At 34.2% G+C, this 21,354-nt stretch overlaps 1 protein-coding gene across 5 annotated transcripts in view; it reads left to right on the top strand.

The window, feature by feature from the left end:
* Nucleotides 1-21,354, top strand: part of LOC150095558 (protein Hook homolog 3-like) — a 236,182-nt gene that overhangs the window by 20,250 nt on the left and 194,578 nt on the right. For 4 of the 5 annotated variants that reach the window (XR_016550036.1, XR_016550035.1, XM_090409833.1 and 1 more), the window contains exons 3-4: nt 2,186-2,258; nt 9,479-9,529. Coding sequence is in view for 3 of the 5 variants with exons in the window: in XM_090409833.1 (XP_090265959.1) it covers nt 2,186-2,258; nt 9,479-9,529 (124 nt within the window). In the remaining 2 variants the exon portion in view is untranslated. Of the gene's footprint in view, nt 1-2,185; nt 2,259-9,478; nt 9,530-13,379; nt 13,486-21,354 lie in introns of those variants that run through there. The other variant, XM_090409836.1, reaches the window with a different exon arrangement.

The raw sequence follows: 21,354 nt of genomic DNA, 5'->3' as shown, positions 1-21,354 counted from the left end.
TAAATAGTAACTTTGCGTATAATTCCTTTAACATCCAATTCCTAAAAACCATTGTCAGGTTTTTCAAGTATAATAGCCAATGCAGAATGGGCATCACCTTTTCCATAGCCCTCAGCAATAAGCACAGTAAAACTGATACAAGCATAAGGATATCTAGCATTGGAAATCATTTTCATTCTTTTTACTCATAAACTTAAACTCTCTTTGTCCTGTTTTCATTCTTTTAAAATAGTTTTCTTTTTATTCCACAAAATATGCAATCTGTTTGAGCTAAACTCCTCAAACTCATCCATATCTAATCCACTTATCATGCAGGCAATTTGCACTCAATGCAAATGCATGTTCCTATGTATTCTTTAAAACGTACTACAAATTTCATTTTTTTAGAACTTTCATTAGTCTCCATTTCTACATTTTATTTATATTCTGTTAAAGAAATTAAGTTTTTCTGCTTAGTGGTTTTCTTTATCATAAAAATTATTTTCATGTTGAATGCTTTTCAACGCTTTGTTTAAATCATCTTTTATACTCCCAAATATCTTTAGGTAATATTAAAATACACAAACCTACCTTTTGGTACACTGCTGAACATTCAGAGGGAGTCCTTTAATTATACATGACTTGTATGGTCTATTTATCAGAAGAATGATATTTATTTATATTTTTTTATTTTTTTGATATAAAATTTATTTATATCAAAAAATCCATTTATTTATATTTTTTTGCATCTATATAAATTACTCTTCCTGCACCGAACTGACTTAGGTGTACCTTGTCATACATAGTTTTCAAATCTGGGTACATAATCATGCAAATTTTCTGTTTAATTTCAACTTCTCTACTGTTATCAGGCTGTAGAATTCTGGATACTCCAAATAGTTAAAATATATTTGGCATGCAGATTCCTTTGTCCATTATAAACTTAAATTTTCTATCAAGGTGCAATTGAAAATCTATTAAATCTATTTGACAATGACTAAGTTCAGAAAATACCATTTGACTTTTCAACAATGCCTTTTTTCTCACTTTTCTTTTTCTTCTGACTTGCTTCAAAAAAGCAAGAAATAACTTTATATTTATTTGTTTTTGGGGACGTCAATGTCCACACCACAACTCACATTGGCTCTTCTTCTCCAGTTTCACTGATCAAGCAGACAGGGATGCTGAGGTGTCCCTAACCAAAACTCAGTCCTGTCTGATATCTCACAAAAACGCTTGTATGCCTCTCTCTTACCTTTAGTAAAACTGAAATATCTAAGCACAATCAGATTTCTCTTCTTAGACTGACCTGCATCTCGGATCTTTCTTAGCACAATCACATTTCAACTATAGCTTCTGCAGCTGCCAAAAAACTTGGTGTACTTTTTTTGCACAAGACATTACTTCACACCTTCACAACTACTAACTCTATACGAAGCCGAAATATGTTCAGCCATGGAATATTTGGAGTGGTGCATCAAAATCCTCTATGATTGCTCGATTCCATCCAGAAGAGGACAATCTAGTTAATCAATGATCTCTCTCTCTCTCTCACACACAGACACTCACATACCCACTTAATCTCACTCTCACACACATTTAGTTTCTACCTTGTACAGATACTTCTACAGATACTTTCATGGACAGTGCTCTGCTGTTCCTCTTGCCCCCCCCCCCACAGCACTAATGCGCTATAGGTCATGTGGCCTTTCATGTATGGATCAAATATATATAAAAAAATTACAATAGTACATACTTGCAGATATTTTAATATAGGCCATTGGAATGGTTACAATAAATTTGATTAATCACATAGCCAAAATGATAAACTGTTGATTCTCTGAAAGAAGCCCCTCCTCTCCCCAACAACCTCTATGTAAGTTTATAACAAATTACATATAATCAGTAAAAGCATATCTTAAGTTGAAAATTTTACTATACTGTATTGTTAATTTTTAATGAACTATTAAAAATTGAATGATATTTTAATGTTAAAAATATAAACATTTATGAAAATAAAATGTTATAAATTTTATATTTATGATCTGGTATAAATTTTAAGATGATATTAATAATTTTAGTTTCTGTTATCAGTTAATTTTTTTCTTTTCAGTTTGTCATTAGTTGAACTTACTTTTTTTTACTTTTTTGTAATATACTAATATACATGTTTACTGATTTAGTTAATATATTTTCCATCATGTAGAGCACCAGAATATTTTGACAAGACTTGGGTTTCCAAAATTAAACCAGATACAGGAAGTAGTTGGAGGCTTAAGGTATGTGATTTTCTTTCCAAAAATTAATTTCTTGTTTGCAAAACACTTGATTTCAGTTGTTAGGGAAATTTAGCCTTTGATTATTTTCCCTCCTGGAAACTGAGCTACACACACACAACAAACCAGTCTTGAAAACTGCTAAGATAAGATTAACTGCCTTTTTAAAGTAAATAAACCTTATATATACTTCATTTACTTTGTAATAACAGACTGTGTCTAATATGTTAATAGGATGTAGGAAGTTTTTCTCCACTGGAAAGGAAAATTGAAGTGTGCTTGACAAGAAATTGCATTCTTGTTTTTATCCTGTTTTTAAACCAAGTGTTGAAATTTTATTGATTAGGCTATTTTTATATAGAGCAGTTGACTTCGTATCAAGTTGCTCTATCTCATGCGGTGTGCACACTCACTTCTTAGACATGTATGTATAATGCTATACATTATGACAAGAGTCACCTTTGTTGAGGATTCATCAGTGGGAATTAAACCTGTAAAGATACTTAGACCTAAATCAGTTGAGTCATGTTTCCATATACTGTACAAATAATAACATGGGAGCAGGGCTGAATCAACTCCTTCTTGGGACCCCGGTGGGAAGAGAAATGTGAGTCCCCCCATCACATTTCCTAATGTTCAGTAATAATAAAGGCACTGAAAATTTGTTTGGTTTCTCTATTTTAAAAAATAAGAGATTGGGGCCCTGGCAGCCACTGGGTTCGCCGTTATCTTAAAATGGCCCTGCATGGGAGTATCACCACATTATTTAGTACTCTGGATTAAAGATCTATAGCAATAAAAATGAAGATAAGGATATAATTTCTTGCCAAGTATAATTTGCTTTTCTTAAAACTTAGAAATGGAGGAAAGAGTACTGTAAAAGGAATTGGGTGAATAAAGGTGACAAAAAACTGAAGATAACGATATTCTGGAAATCTAGAATAATTCTTTGACCAAAACATGAGTATACACTATTCGAGAGGTATGCAATCAGCAGTACATATCAAAACTTCAAGTAAAAAAAGACCACCAGAAGTCTTAATGTAAAAAGTCAGCAGGAAATACTCAAATATGGAGGTATAAAGTCAACTGCAAGTGCTACCCACAGTGGCGAATTCTCCATGCTTGCTGCACAAGCTCATTAATTGAGAAAGAAGTAATATTTATTTGTTAATAAATGCATGCATTTATAAGCATTCCATTTAGGCTTTTATTTTTGTAGACAGAAGACGTCTTAAGCTTGTGCGGCAATAATTGAGCTTTGCGTTGTGTATCGAAAGCCGAAGCTTGCTCAGTTGTAGGAGCTTCCAAATCCTCACTGCAGCACTGTGATTTCATGCGCGCGCATAGCCATTTCTGCTCCCTTCACATCGTCTTAAACATAAGGCCATACACAGTCAAAGTAGCTCTAGCCAGTGAGCTTCAGCCAGCCTTTACAAGTGTGTGTGTTGCTTGGGAAAATTAAGTTACAACCAACTTTTTATGACAATGTTATTGACCAGTTCATAAAGAAGAACCGTAGGGTAGAATTTGTATTTAAGTAGCTAAACTGAAAAAGACAGAATATCATTTGGAAAATAAATGTTGTATTTGTATGATTAAATGTACATAAATTTCTAAATATATAGTTTTAAATGGTCAGTAATTCATTATTCCGCTAATCAGACTTCAATCACACCTCTCACTCTCTGAATGATAAGTGTGAATTTTAAGGCCAGCATTCGCCCCTGATGACCCATCACACTCACTGAACATGACCACAGGATGCTATGAAGAATAATATGTAAAAACTACCATTTGTTGCCTGACATTTTAAATGTGGAGTTTCGGGCATCAACTAGAACACAAATCTGCACAAAAACATTCAAAATCAAAGCTCACAAGATGGATTTCCATAGTAGGAAACCTATTGTCACTGCAATATGGAGTGACAAATCATGCTATACCATTTACTGCTGTAACTGCATGCTTTGTGACATGAACATCACCACACTTGACTGGCCTGATCTCAACCACATTGAATAACTGTAGAATGAACTGGAGTGTTGGATGACGTCAAAGAACGTCCACTCCACAACAGTCCAGAACCTCATTACATGTCTACAGGAAGTGTGGTCCAAAATTCTCATTGATAGGTAACAAATGCTTATGGGAGTATGTTAGATTGCTACAGTTATTGCAGCGAAAGGAATTCCTACATCTTATTAAGGTGGATGCAGTGGCTGTTTGTTTCTCACACTGCGGTGCCTTGACTTCTTTCAAAGCAGTGTATTTATATATATATATATATATATCCCAATCTCAAATTCTTCAGTTTATGCAGTAGCCTTTCACATATGAGGGTGGTCTGAGAAGCTCTCGCCCTAACAATGAAAAAATGAATTTAAAATTTCAAAATTATTTTTCAACATAATCTCCCTTAAGACTAATACATTTATTCCAGCGATGCTCCAGCTCCATTATCCTGTCCCTGTAATAGTTCTCAGTAAGATCTGCAAAATACCCTTCTACAGCTACAATCACTTCTTCATTCGAAGAAAAACACTGATTTTTTTTTTTTTTTTTTTTTTTTTTTTTTGTCTAGTCTGGTTAAAAGATCGGAATAATATTCCCTGGTTAGTTTTACCCTTTTCAAGATAATTAATAAACAAACTGCCTTTAGCATCCCAAAACACAGATGCTATGACCTTTCCTGCAGATGGAACCGATTTTGTCTTTGCTGCTGAACAACCGGCTTCTGTCCACTGTTTTGACTGCTGTTTGGATTCTGGTGTGTAATGATGAATCCATGTGTCATTCATAGTAATAAATTGATGCACAAAATCAGCTTTATTCTTGTTAAAATGCTCCAAGCACTGTTCAGAGATTTTCATGTGAGTGCATTTTTGATCTGCTGTGAGCATGCGTGACACTCATCTTGTGCAAAGCTTTTTCATTTGCAATTCTTTATGCAAAATATATCCTACACGTTCTTTTGAAATGCCTATAGTCTCAGCAATTTCATGCACTTTGACTTGCCGGTCATCCAATACCATATCATGCACTTGATCAATGATTTCTGGTGTTGTTACACTTTTTGAACATCCTTCACATGGATCTTCTTCAAGGCTGATACAGCCACGTTTAAACTCGCAGCCCATTTCTTAATTGTCGAAAACGAAGGAGAAGAGTGCCCATAAACTTTCATGAACTTCGAATGAATTTCTTTTGTAATTAAACCTTCTTTTACAAAGAATTTTATAACTGCATGATACTCAATTTTATCCATTTCAAGGGATACAAACAACACTTTTGCTTCTGACAGCTGTATAAAACAAACTACTTGATAGATTGACTTGCAATTTCACATGGATACTTATGACAGATGTACCAACTTAGAAAAAATAAAATCTTGCTGATAGTGTTGCCATCTGTGGTCAAGGGCGAGAACTTTTCAGACGACCTTCTTATATCCTATTATTGTAGGTATTACCAGTGTATCTATTCCCTTTGTCCAACTTAGCCATAAAATTATTAGAAAATATGAACAAATTGCTGAATGAGAACCTCCCTTTAGTAAACCCATGCTATTCTTTGTAAATTATAGCTTGTCTGTCAATCCATTTCTATTTGCAAGTTCTTACTGACTTCTCTAACATCTTCACACCATTATTTATAGGTTGGTTGTTACATATTGTACAATAGAACTATCATACATTTTTTCCATTCCTGTGGGATCTTTCCTGAGCTGAGACTCAAATTATACATACATGTCAAGGGTCTAGCAATTTGTCTGAACATGCCTTTAGCAATATGCAGATATCCCATCTGGCTGTATTGCCAAATTCTTATCCAGTTTAGGCAACAGTTCTTGAACTTCCTTCTCATGCACATCTGTATGGTATCTGTGTATTTGTAGCTTTGTACAACATGTTGCATATACCAGGTTGTTAGATCTTAGTCAAGTGAATACTCATCATTTGAACAGTCTCATCTGCTTCTGACACAAACGTACCTTCACCAGATTCATTACTATTCTTATTGATATTCATCACTACCAGGTTTGCATACATGAGCTAAACTTACATATTCTTACCATTCATTTATAATGATCTAGATTAAAGACTCTTCATTAGGTCTCACCCCAACGAATAATTTCTCCTGGCTCTTGTTGCTAAAGCCATTCAAGTGTAAGCTAGCCCTCTTACAAATCTCTGCTGCCATCAAACTTGCTTCACACACATCTAAAAATTTGCACCATTTTTTTTCATACAGCCAGTGCATTGAATCATCTGCTATCATAGCCCTCATTAACTCAGTACTCTCTTATCTTGGCAGTAGACTAACAATTTCATTTCTCTCACTCTTCTTTCTTGCTTCCTACAGAAACTTTCATATCATCTCTCTCTCATATTGTATTTATTACTACTTAAATCATTTATTCCTACAAGCACTACTGTCTTTTTTACTCTTCTGTTTCTCTGTTGCCTTCGTCGATGTGACAGAGTCACATCGATGAAGTGCAAAGTCAAGTGCAAATTTAATGAGCAAAATCACCATACCATGTTATTTCTTTTTTTCTTACATTCTGATTACATTATGGCATCTGCATTAGCTTTCTTGCATGCTTTTGGCACTGTTTTGTTTCTTGGCACCATTTTGAAAGACTATTTATTATTATTATTATTATTATTATATTGGCAGTTACATGGAGTTAGATGGAGGCCCTAAACATAATGTCAAGCACTGTCCAACATTCATGCAATGTTGTGGTACCCACAACAGACTCTGGCAACTTATTCCACTCATTAACCAATCGACAAGCAACAGATATAGTCCTCACATCCTTGCTAACAACTCTTTTGCTCAATTTCCAAGGATGGCCTCTAGTTCTCTCACCACCACCAGATCTGCTCTGAAAAACATCCTCTGTATTACTCATGCAAAAATCCTTCAGTAATTTCTATGTACCTCCTTTCTGCCTATTGACCAAATTCTGTAACTCACAAATTTTCAACCTATCTGCATGAGGTACATTTGTTAGACTTGCTCCCATCTTGTTCACTTGCCTCTGGATCTTCTCCACCTCCTCCTCATTAGGGTGTTCTTCAGTAACCAAGTAATCAGATGAGCTACTTTAGCCACTTTTGCAATATGTACTCTAACCTTAAACTCCCTATCCACTAACACCCACAAATCCAGTACAGTTCCATCAGCATGTACGCAAGTGGTAAAATGCATAACCTTACTCTGCTATATTAAACTGATATCCATGTTCCTTTTCCCATACTGCTAGTCTATTTAAATAATCCTGCAAAATTTTAACATCTTTGTATATTGTTCCACCCAATTTTGCATCATTGTCAGATGATTGAATAATTCCTGTCAGATCATAATGTACAAATTAGAGTAGTGGTGTGCTGCCATTTATTGATAATTATTCCATGCAATATCCTGACAGAAACCTTTGCAAAATCCAGCAGTAGCAATGTAAATCCATTACCTTTACCCAGTTCAGCTGTCACTGTATTATATATGGAGACGACAAAACTATTTTGCCCTCGTATAGTATCCTATTCCTGTATTTTTCTTAACCAACTTCTCCAATACCTTGACCACAACTCTTGAGATGGTGATTAGTCTGTAATTTGCTACTCAGTCTTTGAGTCTGCTTTATGCAAAGAGTCCCCTTGGTACTAATCCTTAGCTGACTTAAACAATGTGGTAAAAGGCACTGCCAATTCCCTAGCACCTTCTCATAAAAGTTTAGCTGGTAATATCGTTTGAGTCCATAGCTGTATTCATATACAACTATGGAATTAGATTAGATATTGTTATTGCAAAAGTAAGTCTCCACCTGGATGATACTCTTGCAGAGTGTTCACTTACTGATTCAACTATTTTGTCTGCTTCATTTGACTCCCTGCAATCAGCATTCATTAAAATTATTCTTCCTTTTACTTGAAAACATACCAAAAGAACCTTTGATCTATATTGCTAATTCCTCTCATACTCTGATTTTGCCTTTCTTACCAACTGGTCACTCTTCTGGCCTGTGCTTTGTACTGCTTGTGTGCCTGCTGGTCACCTTTCTCTTTGAATTCCTTTCACATATTTTGTAGCTCCTGCTTCATCATGGTATTCATCCATTTAACTCCCACTTGATTTATCCTCCTGATTCTAGGCATGCAGTCTACTATTACTTACCTGAAACAATTCTTTACTGCCCCACATGCACTATCAACATCCAGCCCTTACAGTGTCTCGTGCCATGACATTGTTTCAATCAGTCTCCTAAGTTTGTCAGATTTACCAGCCTGTACATACTCCTCCTTAACTAAAAATTCCACACATTTAGCAACTTCAGGTCAAGACCATAAGAGCACTCTTACCATTGGTGGCAGTGTGGTTATCATGGTTAGAAATTCTCTGATGCGATTACTAGATCTCGCACACTCTCAAACCTCTAGTACATTCCATTACATGCTGCCTTAGGTAATTATCCCTTAGTAACTGCATAAAGTGCATTTCTTTCATCCCATATATCTTCTCCTTCCAATCTGTTCCTATAGTTGAAGTTGCCCATAATAATTACACATCCTCCACTAATTGAATTTATTTGCCGATGCATACTGTCTACTTGATCCTTCACAATCCACCTGAGTATATCAAGAACCAACTGTATATCTTGCCTGCTGGCCTCTTATCTGACACCATGGCCTCAAATTCACTATTTTTCACTGGCTTGCAATTGAACTCCTCCTTTATTTTTCTGTTTGCAGTTCATCAGCTATTATCAACAGTACCCCCCCCCCTCCCACCTCATTTCTTTTCTCTCTATCATCTCTGAAGATACTATATCCTTTACATTCTATTCCACAAACTAATCATCTTCTGTCAGCCATGTCTCACAAATGCCAGTAACCTTTGGCCAAGAAGAATTGACCAATGCCAAAACAGGAACATTGTCCAATAACTACAATCTTCAGCTCTTAAAAAAAAAATAAGTATACATATGGCATCAGTGTGCTGTAGGTTCTTCAACCTCTCTTTTGTGTTGGATACACACACACATTTCTCTTGTATGTTATATTTATATCAGAATTATATAAATTTATATAGGATTGATGGTATCCGAAATGTCAAGTAAGAGGTCTGTATGTTCTAGATATGGTTATCTACCCTACTATATATTGTATATTAAAGTATTTCTCAGTTAATATGAATTTTTTATTTTATTTCAGGTTAGCAATCTCAAAAAGATTTTGAAGGGAATTCTTGATTATTACATCGAGGTAAAGGATATAAGTTGAACTAGTTGATATAGGCAGTGTTGCTTTCAATATAAATAAGTTTATTAAATATTGATTTTAGTTAACTTTGCACAATTAAGCAAATGAACTGTTACATTATGACACTGAGTAATTTGAGAGCGAGTAGCATATGAAAAAGCTACACCTTCTTAATATCATACTGAAAAATTTTTTACTTTTTTTTTCTTTTATCTTTGTGTTAAAAACAACTGAGCCTCCGTAGCTCAGATAGTTTAGACAAGCCCTTTGGCTAAAAAGACCTGGGTTTAAGTCCCATCTATGGATGGGACTTAAACCCAGGAGTAATCTTTACCAGGTGTTTTCAATCAAATGGTGAGTTAGTCTGTCTCGTATAGAGGTAGAAGTTTTTCCTCCCATAAATTCAGGTTTTTTTATCCTTCAAAACAGGCAATTCAGGTCCACTCACACACACAGGTATAACACTCCCAGAATAAGAATTAACCAACCTGTTCCATAGGATTTCAGTTTCAAATGCCTGCACGGTGAAGTGTGAGTCTGTGCATGAGAATAAATCAGGATGGGATAGGATTAAAAACAGTTGCAAATCGTGATCTTTGTAAAAGAGAAATGAATTAAAATGTATTTTATCAATAAAATATTTTTCACTCATTTTGTATATTCAGTATGTTTAATTTTATAATCATCATCATAGTTTATTCACAATATGATACAATGGGAAAAGAGATTTACATTAAAAATTAAAGATTGCAATTTATGTTCTTCCAAGTCTCTCTATCTTGAACTAACTGGTAGATGTCTGATGGAGTTCAGCCTGTTGATGGTTTCATGTATGTATTGCCAAAATTGTTTGTGTGGTCTTCCTCTACTGCGTTTGCCATCTTCTGGTTTGTATAGGATAAGGGATTTCAAAAAGGGTGAGACTTCAGGATGTCTGAGTTGATGCCCAAGCCATCTGAGTTGTAGTTTTTTGGCTATACTGACAAGTGGTTCTTGCTTAGCCAAATTTAACATAGCAGAGTTAGTGACATGATCCATCCAAGTGTATCCTCACCTGGGGCAAGAGACTTTTGCCAGCCTGGTTGGCCGAGTAGTTACTTTTGGCTGTAGAGTGTATCCACTCTACTGCCCAAAGGTGGCGGGTTCGAAGATCACAAACGTCCAGCTGTGGGCATGGATGTTTGTGATTGTGAAAATATTAGTGGCGGTGGATGGTGTTGGTGTAGTTGCGGTTAGTTGAAGTTGGTGGAGACAGAGAGTTGTGGAGTGGCTGCCCTCCTTCGATGAGTCTTTAGACTCCCTGTTGGTGTCACGTAATAATAATTGTAATCTTCATAAGGTGCTGAGATTGTTGTATGATTTTTGATGATAGACCATAGAAGCTGAGTATTTTAAACATTGATTCTTTATTAATGGAGTCAAAGGCTTTTTTTGATGTCTATAAAGGTTAAAAAGTTTATAAAGGTTTGAAGTCTATAAAGAGGTAAGTTTATCACATGAGCCTTCTATGATTCTTCTGATGTAATGTATCTTTTCTCTATTTTATATAGTTTTTTTTAGCAATCCAGCTTGGTTTTTTTCTTAAAAGTGATGTTAAGTAAGGTTCTAGTCTATTGAGTATCATCCTATTATGGATTTTAACTGTGGTTGATAGCAAAATAATAACTGTTTAGTTATCCATTCTGTTAAGACTGCCCTTTTTGGGTACAGGGACAGTAAGGCCTTGTTTCCATTATTGAGGTATCATTCTAGTGTTTAAAGTTTGATTCATTATGGTAAAGAGATTGGAATATGTGTGATATCTATTCACATATTTTATCACACAGATTCGATGTCACACAAAATATATGTGATATCACACATATTTTTTATGTGTGATATCTAACAAAAGCTTAGGAAAGTCCCTGGGGATTTCCCTGCTTTTGTCTGATATGTTGCTATTTTTAGTTCCTTTTCAATGAAGTCTTCACAATTTATTGGTAGAGAAGTGAGATTCATCATGCAGGCCTGCTAACTGGCTTGAATGTTGGAGATTATCAACATTCAGTAATTTTATAACACTGGGCATTATTACGAGGGTGGTCTGAAAGCTTTCGGTCTTGACCATAGATTGTAACACTTTCGGCAAGATTTTATTTTTTCTAAGTTGATACATCTGTCATAAGCATCCATGTGAAATTGCAAGTCTTTCTATCATAGTTTGTTTTATACAGTCATCTGTATTGCCAAAATTGTTTGTGTGGTCTTCCTCTACTGTGTTTGCTGTCTTCTAGTTTGTATAGGATAAGGGATTCCAAAAAGGGTGAGACATCCCTTGAAATGAATAAAATTGAGTATCGTGTGGTTATAAAATTCTTTGTAAAAGAAGGTTTAATGCCAAAAGAAATTCATTTGAAGTTCATAAAAGTTTATGGGCACTCTTCTCTTTCGTTTTCGACAGTTAAGAAATGGGCTGCCGAGTTTAAATGTGGCTGTACCAGCCTTGAAGATGATCCACGTGAAGGACATCCAAAAAGTGTAACAACACCAGAAATCATTGATCAAGTGCACGATATGGTATTGGATGACTGGCGACTCAAAGTGCTGAGATTATAGGCATTTCAAAAGAACGTGCAAGATATATTTTGCATGAAGAATTGCAAATGAAACAGCTTTGTGCAAGATCGGTGCCACGCTTGTTCACAGTAGATCAAAAATACACTTGCATGAAAATCTCTGAATAGTGCTTGGAGTGTTTTAACAAGAATAAAACTGATTTTGTGCATCATTTTATCTATGGGATTCAACATTACACACCAGCATCCAAACAGCAGTCAAAACAGTGGACAGAAGCTGGTTGTTCAGCGCCAAAGAAGACAAAGTCAGTTCCATCAGCAAGAAAGGTTATGGCATCAGTGTTTTGGGATGTGAAAGGCATTTTATTTATTAATTATCTTGAAAAGGGTAAAACAATAACTAGGGAATATTATTCCGATCTTTCCAAACTAGACAAAAAAAATCAAAAGACCCGGTTTGCAGAAGAAAGAAATCATCTTTCATCAGGACAATGCACTTGCCCACAAAGGTGTTTTGGCAATAGGAAAATTAAGGAAAATTAAGTGGATGTTCCAACACTATAAATTGTTGGAACATCCACTCTATTCCCGAGATTTGGCTCCCTCTGACTTCTATCTCTTCCCAAAACTAAAACTCTTCTTTGCTGGTCAGCGTTTTTCTTCGAATGAAGAAGTGATTATAGCTGTAGAGGGGTATTTTGCAGATCTTACTTAGAACTATTACAGGGATAGGATAATGGAGCTGGAGCATCACTGAAATAAATGTATTAGTCTTAAGGGAGATTATGTTGAAAAATATAAATAATTTTGAAATTATAAATTCGTTTTTTCATTGTTATGCTGAGAACTTTTCAGACCACCTTTGTATGGACACCTCCACAGAGTCCGTAGACACATCCTGGGAAGTTCATTAACATTGTGAAAGCCAAATACTAACCTTCGCTTCCACAATAGCTGTTGTATACTTTGTTTTAAACTTATTCACTGATGCAGCACTCTCAACTGACTCTAGCAACCTATTTCAGTCTACTTCTTATGCCCTTTCTAACTAAACTCTTTTTCAATTTCCAGGATTGATTTCTTAATTCTCCCCATACTAATCATGTACTGGAAAATTTTGCGTGTCAATCTTGTAACAACCTTTATTGACAAAATAATATTAAGAAGAATAACTTATTTACATATATACAAATTATCCACATTAAACTTATATGCATATAGCTTTAATGTTTTATTTCAAATATTTTCCTTCTACTTATTTTACTATTTCTGTTATCTTATTTTGACAGTTCCACAGAAGATTCTACTAAAGTAGAAGTGGAGGAATTTATTGAGGCTTTATAGAAAACATCTGATACAATGAAAAAGGAAAAGTTGGTCCTTGTTTGGGATCTAAATAGCAGGGTAGGAAATGATTGTCAAACATACAAAAATAATTTTATTTTTGTACATCCCCCAGTTATTTGGGGATGTCACAAAACTGCAAAAGCTTTTAGTTAATGAAGATGATATAGAGATTCTGCAAGATGACTTTTAGATTTGGCACTATGGGCAGAGGATAATGACTGCTTGTTTAATGTGGCAAAGTGTAAATCCATGAAATTTGTAATGAAAAGATCAAAACTTCATCGGTATTCTACCTTTTATCCTGCCATCACGTTCCTTTGCAGTTAATCCCGTTATGGCTATTCTAGAGTCATTAGTGGATTAGCTGTTGGTGAGTGACTTTCATGTCACCTGTTTTTTCGTCTTATGTGTTAATTGGAATTTCCTTTACTGTCCTCTATAATGATTTATTGTGTCTCTTCCCAAAAACTGAAATGAATTTCACATGTGCGAAAATAATCTATCATGAAATGACCACCAATCAGCCTTTGCAATGAATCTATTTAGTAATAGTAAATTTGCTGTATTTTATTCTTCAAATCAGTGCACTGGAAGAGTTGCATTGATTATTCTTTCACTTTATTTATAATATAGAAACTTTTTTTTTTTTGAAAATTTTCAAATGTTTGCTTTGAAAATATTATGTCACATATTTATATTTTTAAATAATATAAGAATAATACAATAATACAAAAGAAACAAACAACTATATACAAATCTACAGTGGGGTAAAAAAAGAAGAAAGAGCAAAAGCAGGTATGATTATGGTACATAAATCCCTAAAGAACAATATTGTATATTACAACTATTTGAATGAAAGACTAATAGAAATTAGACTCAAGACATTAAGAGGCCACATAACAATAATTGGTGCATATGCACCAGAAGAGGGAAAAGAAGAAGACAGTAATATATTTTATAAAGAATTACAGAATGCCATAGATAAAACAAACAAAACTGACTATTTACTGCTAACAGGAGATTTAAATGCCAGAATAGGAAACAAAAAATACAAAACAAACATAGGTAAATTTGGCGAAGATACATGTAATCAAAATGGTCGCAGGTTGTGCGATTTTGTCATTTATAATAATATGAGAATAATGAATTCAATGTTTAAACACAAGGAAATACATAAATATACTTGGTCAGCCAGAGGATACAAATCAGTAATTGACTACATTATCACAAATTTTAAATTAGCGGAGTTAATTTTAGACGTAAGAGCATATCGAGGCTTTGAATTAAACTCTGATCATTATATGGTATCAGCAAAAATTCGTTTTAAACCAAAGTGGCTAAAAACATATAGAATTGAAAATTCTTACCAGCCAAGCTACAAAATTTCTTCATTACAGGATCCTCAAGTTAGACTACAATATCAAAAATGCACAAACTTAAAAACAGAAACCATACATGAATCAAGTGACATAGAAGATGAATGGGAAAATTTGAAACAAATTCTCACAAAAGCAGCAACAGAAACCTTAGGAATAAAGCACAAATGGATTAGAAAAAGAGGACTACGAGACTGGAACAAAGAAATAGAAAATATAATAAAAACCAAAAAGGACAGTTACCAGAAACGGCTAAATTCCAAAACAATAGAAGCAGAAATAGAGTACAAAAGAAATAGTGCAATTGCAAAACGAGAAGTAAGGAAAAAAACATAGAGAAAGATGGAACAATTTCGTAACAGAACTAGAAAAGGATTTATTTAAGCCACAACCCAAAACCTATAAAGTAATAAAATACATGAATAAAGAAATAAAAGAAAAGATAAAAATACAAATAATAGATTTAGAAAAATGGGTGACCTATTTCCAAAATCTCTGGACAGATGAGAATAATGAATTAAAATTTTATAAGACAAAGAATGACCTAATAGAAAATATCACAATGTTAGAACTGAAAAATATAATAAAGAAGATGAAAAATAGGAAAATGCCAGGAGAAGACAATATAAATATAGAACTATACAAAAATGCAGGTGAAAAATTTAATGAAAGACTTTTGAAATTTTTTAATATGGTTTGGATGTCCGGAAAAACCCCGAACTCTTGGAAAAAAGCACTGGTCATCCCAATCTATAAAAAAGGAAATAAAGACAATTGCAATAATTATAGGGGAATTAGCCTGCTGAATACAGGATATAAAATATATGCAGGAATATTAAAAGAGAAACTAAGCAGTTGTAGAAAACAAATTACTAGAAGAACAAAATGGCTTCTGAAAAGGCCGATTCTGCATAGATCGAATTTTTACTTTAAAATTATTAATAGAAAAGAGAAGAGAATTTCAAAAAGAAACACATGTGGCGTTTATTGATTATGAAAAAGCTTTTGACAAAATTAGTCGACAAAAATTGTTTAAAATATTAACCAATTTAAACATACCAAACCAACTTTTACAATCTATTCAAGAAATATATACAGGAAATAAAATAGCAGTTAAATTAGAACACACCTCAGAATGGAAAGATATATCAAGAGGAGTACGACAAGGATGTACCCTCTCACCTCTGCTTTTCAATATATATATAAATGAAATATTAACAATCTGGAAACAGCATAACCCATTTGGTATACAAATGACCCTGCAAATGAAGATAGATACACTACTATTTGCAGATGATCAAATAGTATTAGCTACATCAGAAGATGACTTACAAAGATCATTAAAATCATTAAATGATATCTCAAAGCAATATAATATGATAATATCCAAAGAAAAAACAAAAATAATGGCATTCAAAGGAGAAAACCCAATAAGAAGTAAAATAGTGATAGATAATAAAATAGTAGAACAAGTAAACACTTTCAGATACTTGGGATGTGATCTATCATACGAAGAAGAAAAAGACATAGACACTAAAATATCAAACGTTGTCAAAGTAAATGGCATAATAAATAATATATTTAAGCCATCCCTGGTACAAAAACACACTAGAATCAGACTATATAATATCTTGTCAAAACCAACTCTACTATATGGAAGCGAAACATGGACCATGAATAGGAAAGATGAAAAACGAATTCAAACAGCAGAAATGAAATTCCTCAGAAAAACAGCTGGATATACCAAGTGGGACCACAAAACAAATGAAGAAATCTTACAATCCCTAAAAATAAAACCAATTAATTACTACATAAGACAGTATAAACAAAAATGGCTAGAACATTTAAATCGAATGGACAACAACAGACTACCAAAAATATTATACAGATACAAAATAAGTGGAAAAAGAAGAATTGGAAGACCAAGAAAGAGATGGCATGAGACCGGAACAGCCCACATGGCCTATATTCCATGTTAGGAAGAAGAAGAAGAAGAAATAATATATATTGAAATAATTATGACCTTTTGCTTTCTTTCTTAACAAAATACTATTATATGGATCATCACATTTCAGTTTTAGAAATGATTTTGTTGTTTTTTCTTTATGAACAACAAATATTAAAATGCATTACTCGATTTTTCCGATTGTGAGTCTTTTTGGTATCAAAAATTTCTATCCAATGATATTTTAGCAGTGATTCTTCGCCTTCGTCTTTTATTTTTATTATTTTTTTTTTATGCACATTACTATAATATCCAGTGCATATCCTTGTAGATATGTTGAAAATATAATATGAAAGATATCATATACAGAATGATTCAACATTTTTTTTGCTCATTTTGAAGATTTCTAATTCTTACCCCCCCCCCCCTTATCTTCTCCTGGAACTCAATTACATAACTACTCTAAATTTCTATAGGGGGGAGGGTTAAACTATCAAATGTGAAATAAAGTTCAATTCTATGGTAAAAATATGGAAATGAAATTTCACATTTGATGCATTTGCATATACATATTTTGAACTATAGAATATAAGCATAAGTGTGCTTAAGGGTCAAAGCTGTATAACTGAGAGGAGACCTCCACATAGCCTTTAAAGGAAGGCGGAGAACCGACCAGGGCTTCTGACCTAATGTCCAATCCTCACCTTCTCGTGGTGCACCCTGTTGGGTATCTACTTTGATACTGAACGAACGAGGATGGGCTGGCAATTTGGGATTTAGCCGACCAAATTGTATTCTTATTGGTTAAACCAAAATAAAAAATGATGGTACAACATGACAAAATTTCATGCCGGCTGGGGCGTCGCCCAGTTAAACAAGGCCCCCGTTGTTTTCGCCAGGGAACCAGGGCGAACAGCGAAAAGTCAGCTACTGGAACAAATCTGAAAACAAATCCCAACTCAACATCACCAGAGTTAAAGATCGGTACTATCAACGTAAGAAGCCTGAATGGCAAAGAAATGGAGCTAGCTGAGGAATTAGATAAGTACCAGATCGACATAATAGGGGTGACTGAAACAAAAAAGACCAAAACTGGTGAGATCTTTCTGAGCAATAAATACAAAATGTTATATTCAGGCAATAACAATCAAGGAAAAGAAGGAGTAGCCATAGTATTCAACACAAAATACGAGGCTAATCTTCTTGAATGGCAGTCAGTCTCAAGTAGAGTAATGTGGGCAAATATGAGAATGGGGAACTGGACAATGAGACTTATTTGTGCCTATGGTCCCACAGAAGGTTCTACTAAGATAGAAGTGGAGGAATTTTTTGAGGCTTTAGAAAAAGCAACTGACACAATGAAAAAGGAAAAGTTGGTCCTTGTTGGGGATCTAAATAGTAGAGTAGGAAATGATTGTGAGACATACAAAAATATTTTGGGAAAATTTGGAGAAAAGAGCAAAGCTAATAATAATGGCAAATATCTGTTGGATTTCTGCTCAGGACATGGACTGGTTATTACTAACACCATGTTCCAACATAAAAATGTGCACAAATTCACATGGAGAGAAGAGGCTAGGAATAAGAAAAGTCTCATTGACTATGTTATTGTTGATAGTGATGTTTTCTCCCTGGTGCAGGACACCAGAGTGTACAGAGGATTTGAAATTGGAAGTGATCACTATTTAGTCTTGAGCAGGATAAAATTGAATTTCATATTGAAAAGAATAACATGTAAGAAAGTTTTAAAGCGAATAAAAGTTGAGCAGCTGTCAGATGTAAACTGTAGACTAAAATACAGAAATATTATTGAAAAGAAAATGAAAGAGTTTGAGAACAGGAATCAAACCTTGGAGATTCAGTGGCAAACTCTGAAGGAAACATTGATTGATTCTGCCAGAGAGGCATGTGGTGAGGTTGTGTGCAAAGATAAAAAAATCAGAACTCCCTGGTGGACACAGGAAGTTAAAGAGGCAGTGAAGGAAAAGAAGAAAGCATATCAAAATTTCCTGGCAAATAAGTCAGCTTTTACTCTTACAGAATACAGAGACAAATGTAAGAAAGCTAAACAGTGTGTAAAACTAGCTAAACAAAAGTCATGGGAGGACTTTGGCAAGAATATAGAAAATAAATATCAAGAAGGTGGCAAAATATTCTGGAGGTTGTTGAAGAAGCTTAGGAATGGAGGAAAGAGTGCTGTAAAAGGAATTAGAGATGATAAAGGTGAAATGAAAACAGGAGAAAAAGATATCCTTGAAGTATGGAGTAATTACTTTGAAAAACTGCTAAATGAAACAAGCAGTGATGACAGCACAGTGATAAAAAACACTGACCAGGCATGCAGTCAGGAATACATATCCATACTTGAAGTAGAAAAAGCCATCAAAGGCTTGAAATGTGGAAAGGCAGCAGGAGTAGATGATATTCGACCAGAAATGCTGAAGTATGGTGGTATAAGAGTCTTACAGTGGCTGCACTGCATAGTTCAGAAAGCCTGGACAGAGGGACGAATTCCCGATGATTGGAGTAGAGCTCTCATAGTACCCATATATAAAATGGGAAATAAAACTGAATGCGAGAATTACAGAGGTATTTCCCTACTGAGTGTTCCTGGCAAGATCTATGCAAGTGTACTTGAGAAACGGTTGAGAAGAATTGTGGAAGAAAAGCTTGGTGAAGAACAAGCTGGATTCAGGCCAAATAGAGGCTGTCAGGATCAGATCTTCACTTTACGACAAATAGTCGAGAAAGCATGGGAATATAACAAAGATCTGTATTTAAGTTTTGTCGATTTGGAAAAGGCATATGACAAGGTGCCAAGAGAGAAGCTATTCAATACGCTGCAGTTATATGGTGTCAATGGGGCATTATATCAAGCAATACTTAGTCTTTATTTGAGTTGTGAGTCAGCAGTTAGAATTGAAGGAAGTACAGGAAGATGGTTTAATGTTAAATCTGGTGTGAGACAAGGATGTACATTATCCCCTCTGTTATTCATTATCTATATGGATCACATTATGAAGGAATGTGGTATTAAACCTGATATCAAAATTGGAGATGTTAATGTCAGCTCTTTGCTTTATGCGGATGATGTTATACTTCTAAATAAATCCGCTACAAGTCTGCAAGATTCTCTGACTAAATTGAATAGCTGTTGTAATAGATATGGTATGAAGGTCAGCAATAAAAAGACAAAGACAATGAAAATAGGCAGAATCATTGAAAATGTCAACTGTGTTGTGAATGGAGAACCTGTGGATCAAGTAAAACATTTCAGCTACTTAGGCACAATTTTTACTGAAGATGGTAAACTAAATATAGAAATAGACAACAGAATCAGCAAAGCTGGTATCGTGGGAAGTCAATTGAATAAATTCATATGGAATAAGAAAGAAATTAGTCGGAACACTAAATTAGCTGTATACAAGACGGTGTTCAAACCAATTTTAACTTATGGATCTGAGAGCTGGGTCAGAAGTAAAACACTTGACCAAAGACTAGAGACCGCAGATATGAGAGTCCTGAGAAAGATTAGAGGCATGAACAGATGGCATCAATGGCAATATCATATTAAAAATGAGGATATTAGGAAAGAACTTGACATTGTCAGCATCCAGGAATGTGTTAGCAGAGCTAATCTCAGATGGTATGGTCACCTAAATAGAATGGGAGAGGAAAGATTAGCAAAACAAGTGTTCTCTGCCAGGTTGGCAGGAAAACGACCCAGAGGAAGACCAAGATATAGGTGGATTGATACGGTACAAAGTGCCTTAGACGATGGAAATATAAGATCTGATAATGTTGGAGTCTTGACAAGTAACAGACTGATTTGGAGGAAAATTGTAGATAGGAAGTTAGTAATGATTTAATTTTTTCATGTAGTACTGTCATATCCTGTACACCCCTTGAGGGTACATGGCAGGAATTTGATGATGATGATGATGATGTATTGCTTACTTTAAAAATTGGAGCATAATATCTGAATTATGCAACAAATATATACATATAAATTTAAATCATAACTGTTAATTTGATTTTGCAATGACTAATTATACAGGTCAACCAAGAAAGTGCAAAGAACAGTAATTACTATATAAAGAAAAAAATTTAGTGATATGATTAAAGAATTTCATGTTATTCTCTATAAAGCAAAGTTGATAAACCGCGTCCTAAAGGAAATCATTGAAGTATTATTCGATTTTGATGATTTTAAACAAAATTAAAAATAATGTAATCTGGAATGTCCGCAGCCAGTTTTCGTTTGTTTTTTTTTTTAATAATATTTCAGATACTTATCGTGAATTAATTTATTCGAGAACAAAGAAAATGTTTTGTGGAGTAAGTGATTAGAAAAAATTAGTGCAAAAAAATTTTAAATGAAATTGGTTCTCCAAGGTAAGGCATTATTTAAATAAAGAAATTATTGAAGGATCTTTATTTTGTCTGAGCATTAAAATTGTATTGTACAATAAAAAGAGAAAACAAAAATATAAATAATTTCTATATTTTTAGTCTATCCAATATAACTAAGATCCAGTTACCCAGCATAGAACAAGGAAGTGCGTTTCTTTTTAAAGGCAACTGAGACGCAGCTGTGATCACGAG

This window comes from Typopeltis vanoorti, chromosome 20 (assembly GCF_054136105.1).
Source record: "Typopeltis vanoorti isolate ZY-2024b chromosome 20, IOZ_Tvanoo_1.0, whole genome shotgun sequence".
NCBI lineage: Eukaryota > Metazoa > Arthropoda > Arachnida > Uropygi > Thelyphonidae > Typopeltis > Typopeltis vanoorti.
The sequence above is the reverse complement of the archived record's forward strand: the minus strand, read 5'-3'. Positions and strand labels throughout refer to the sequence as shown.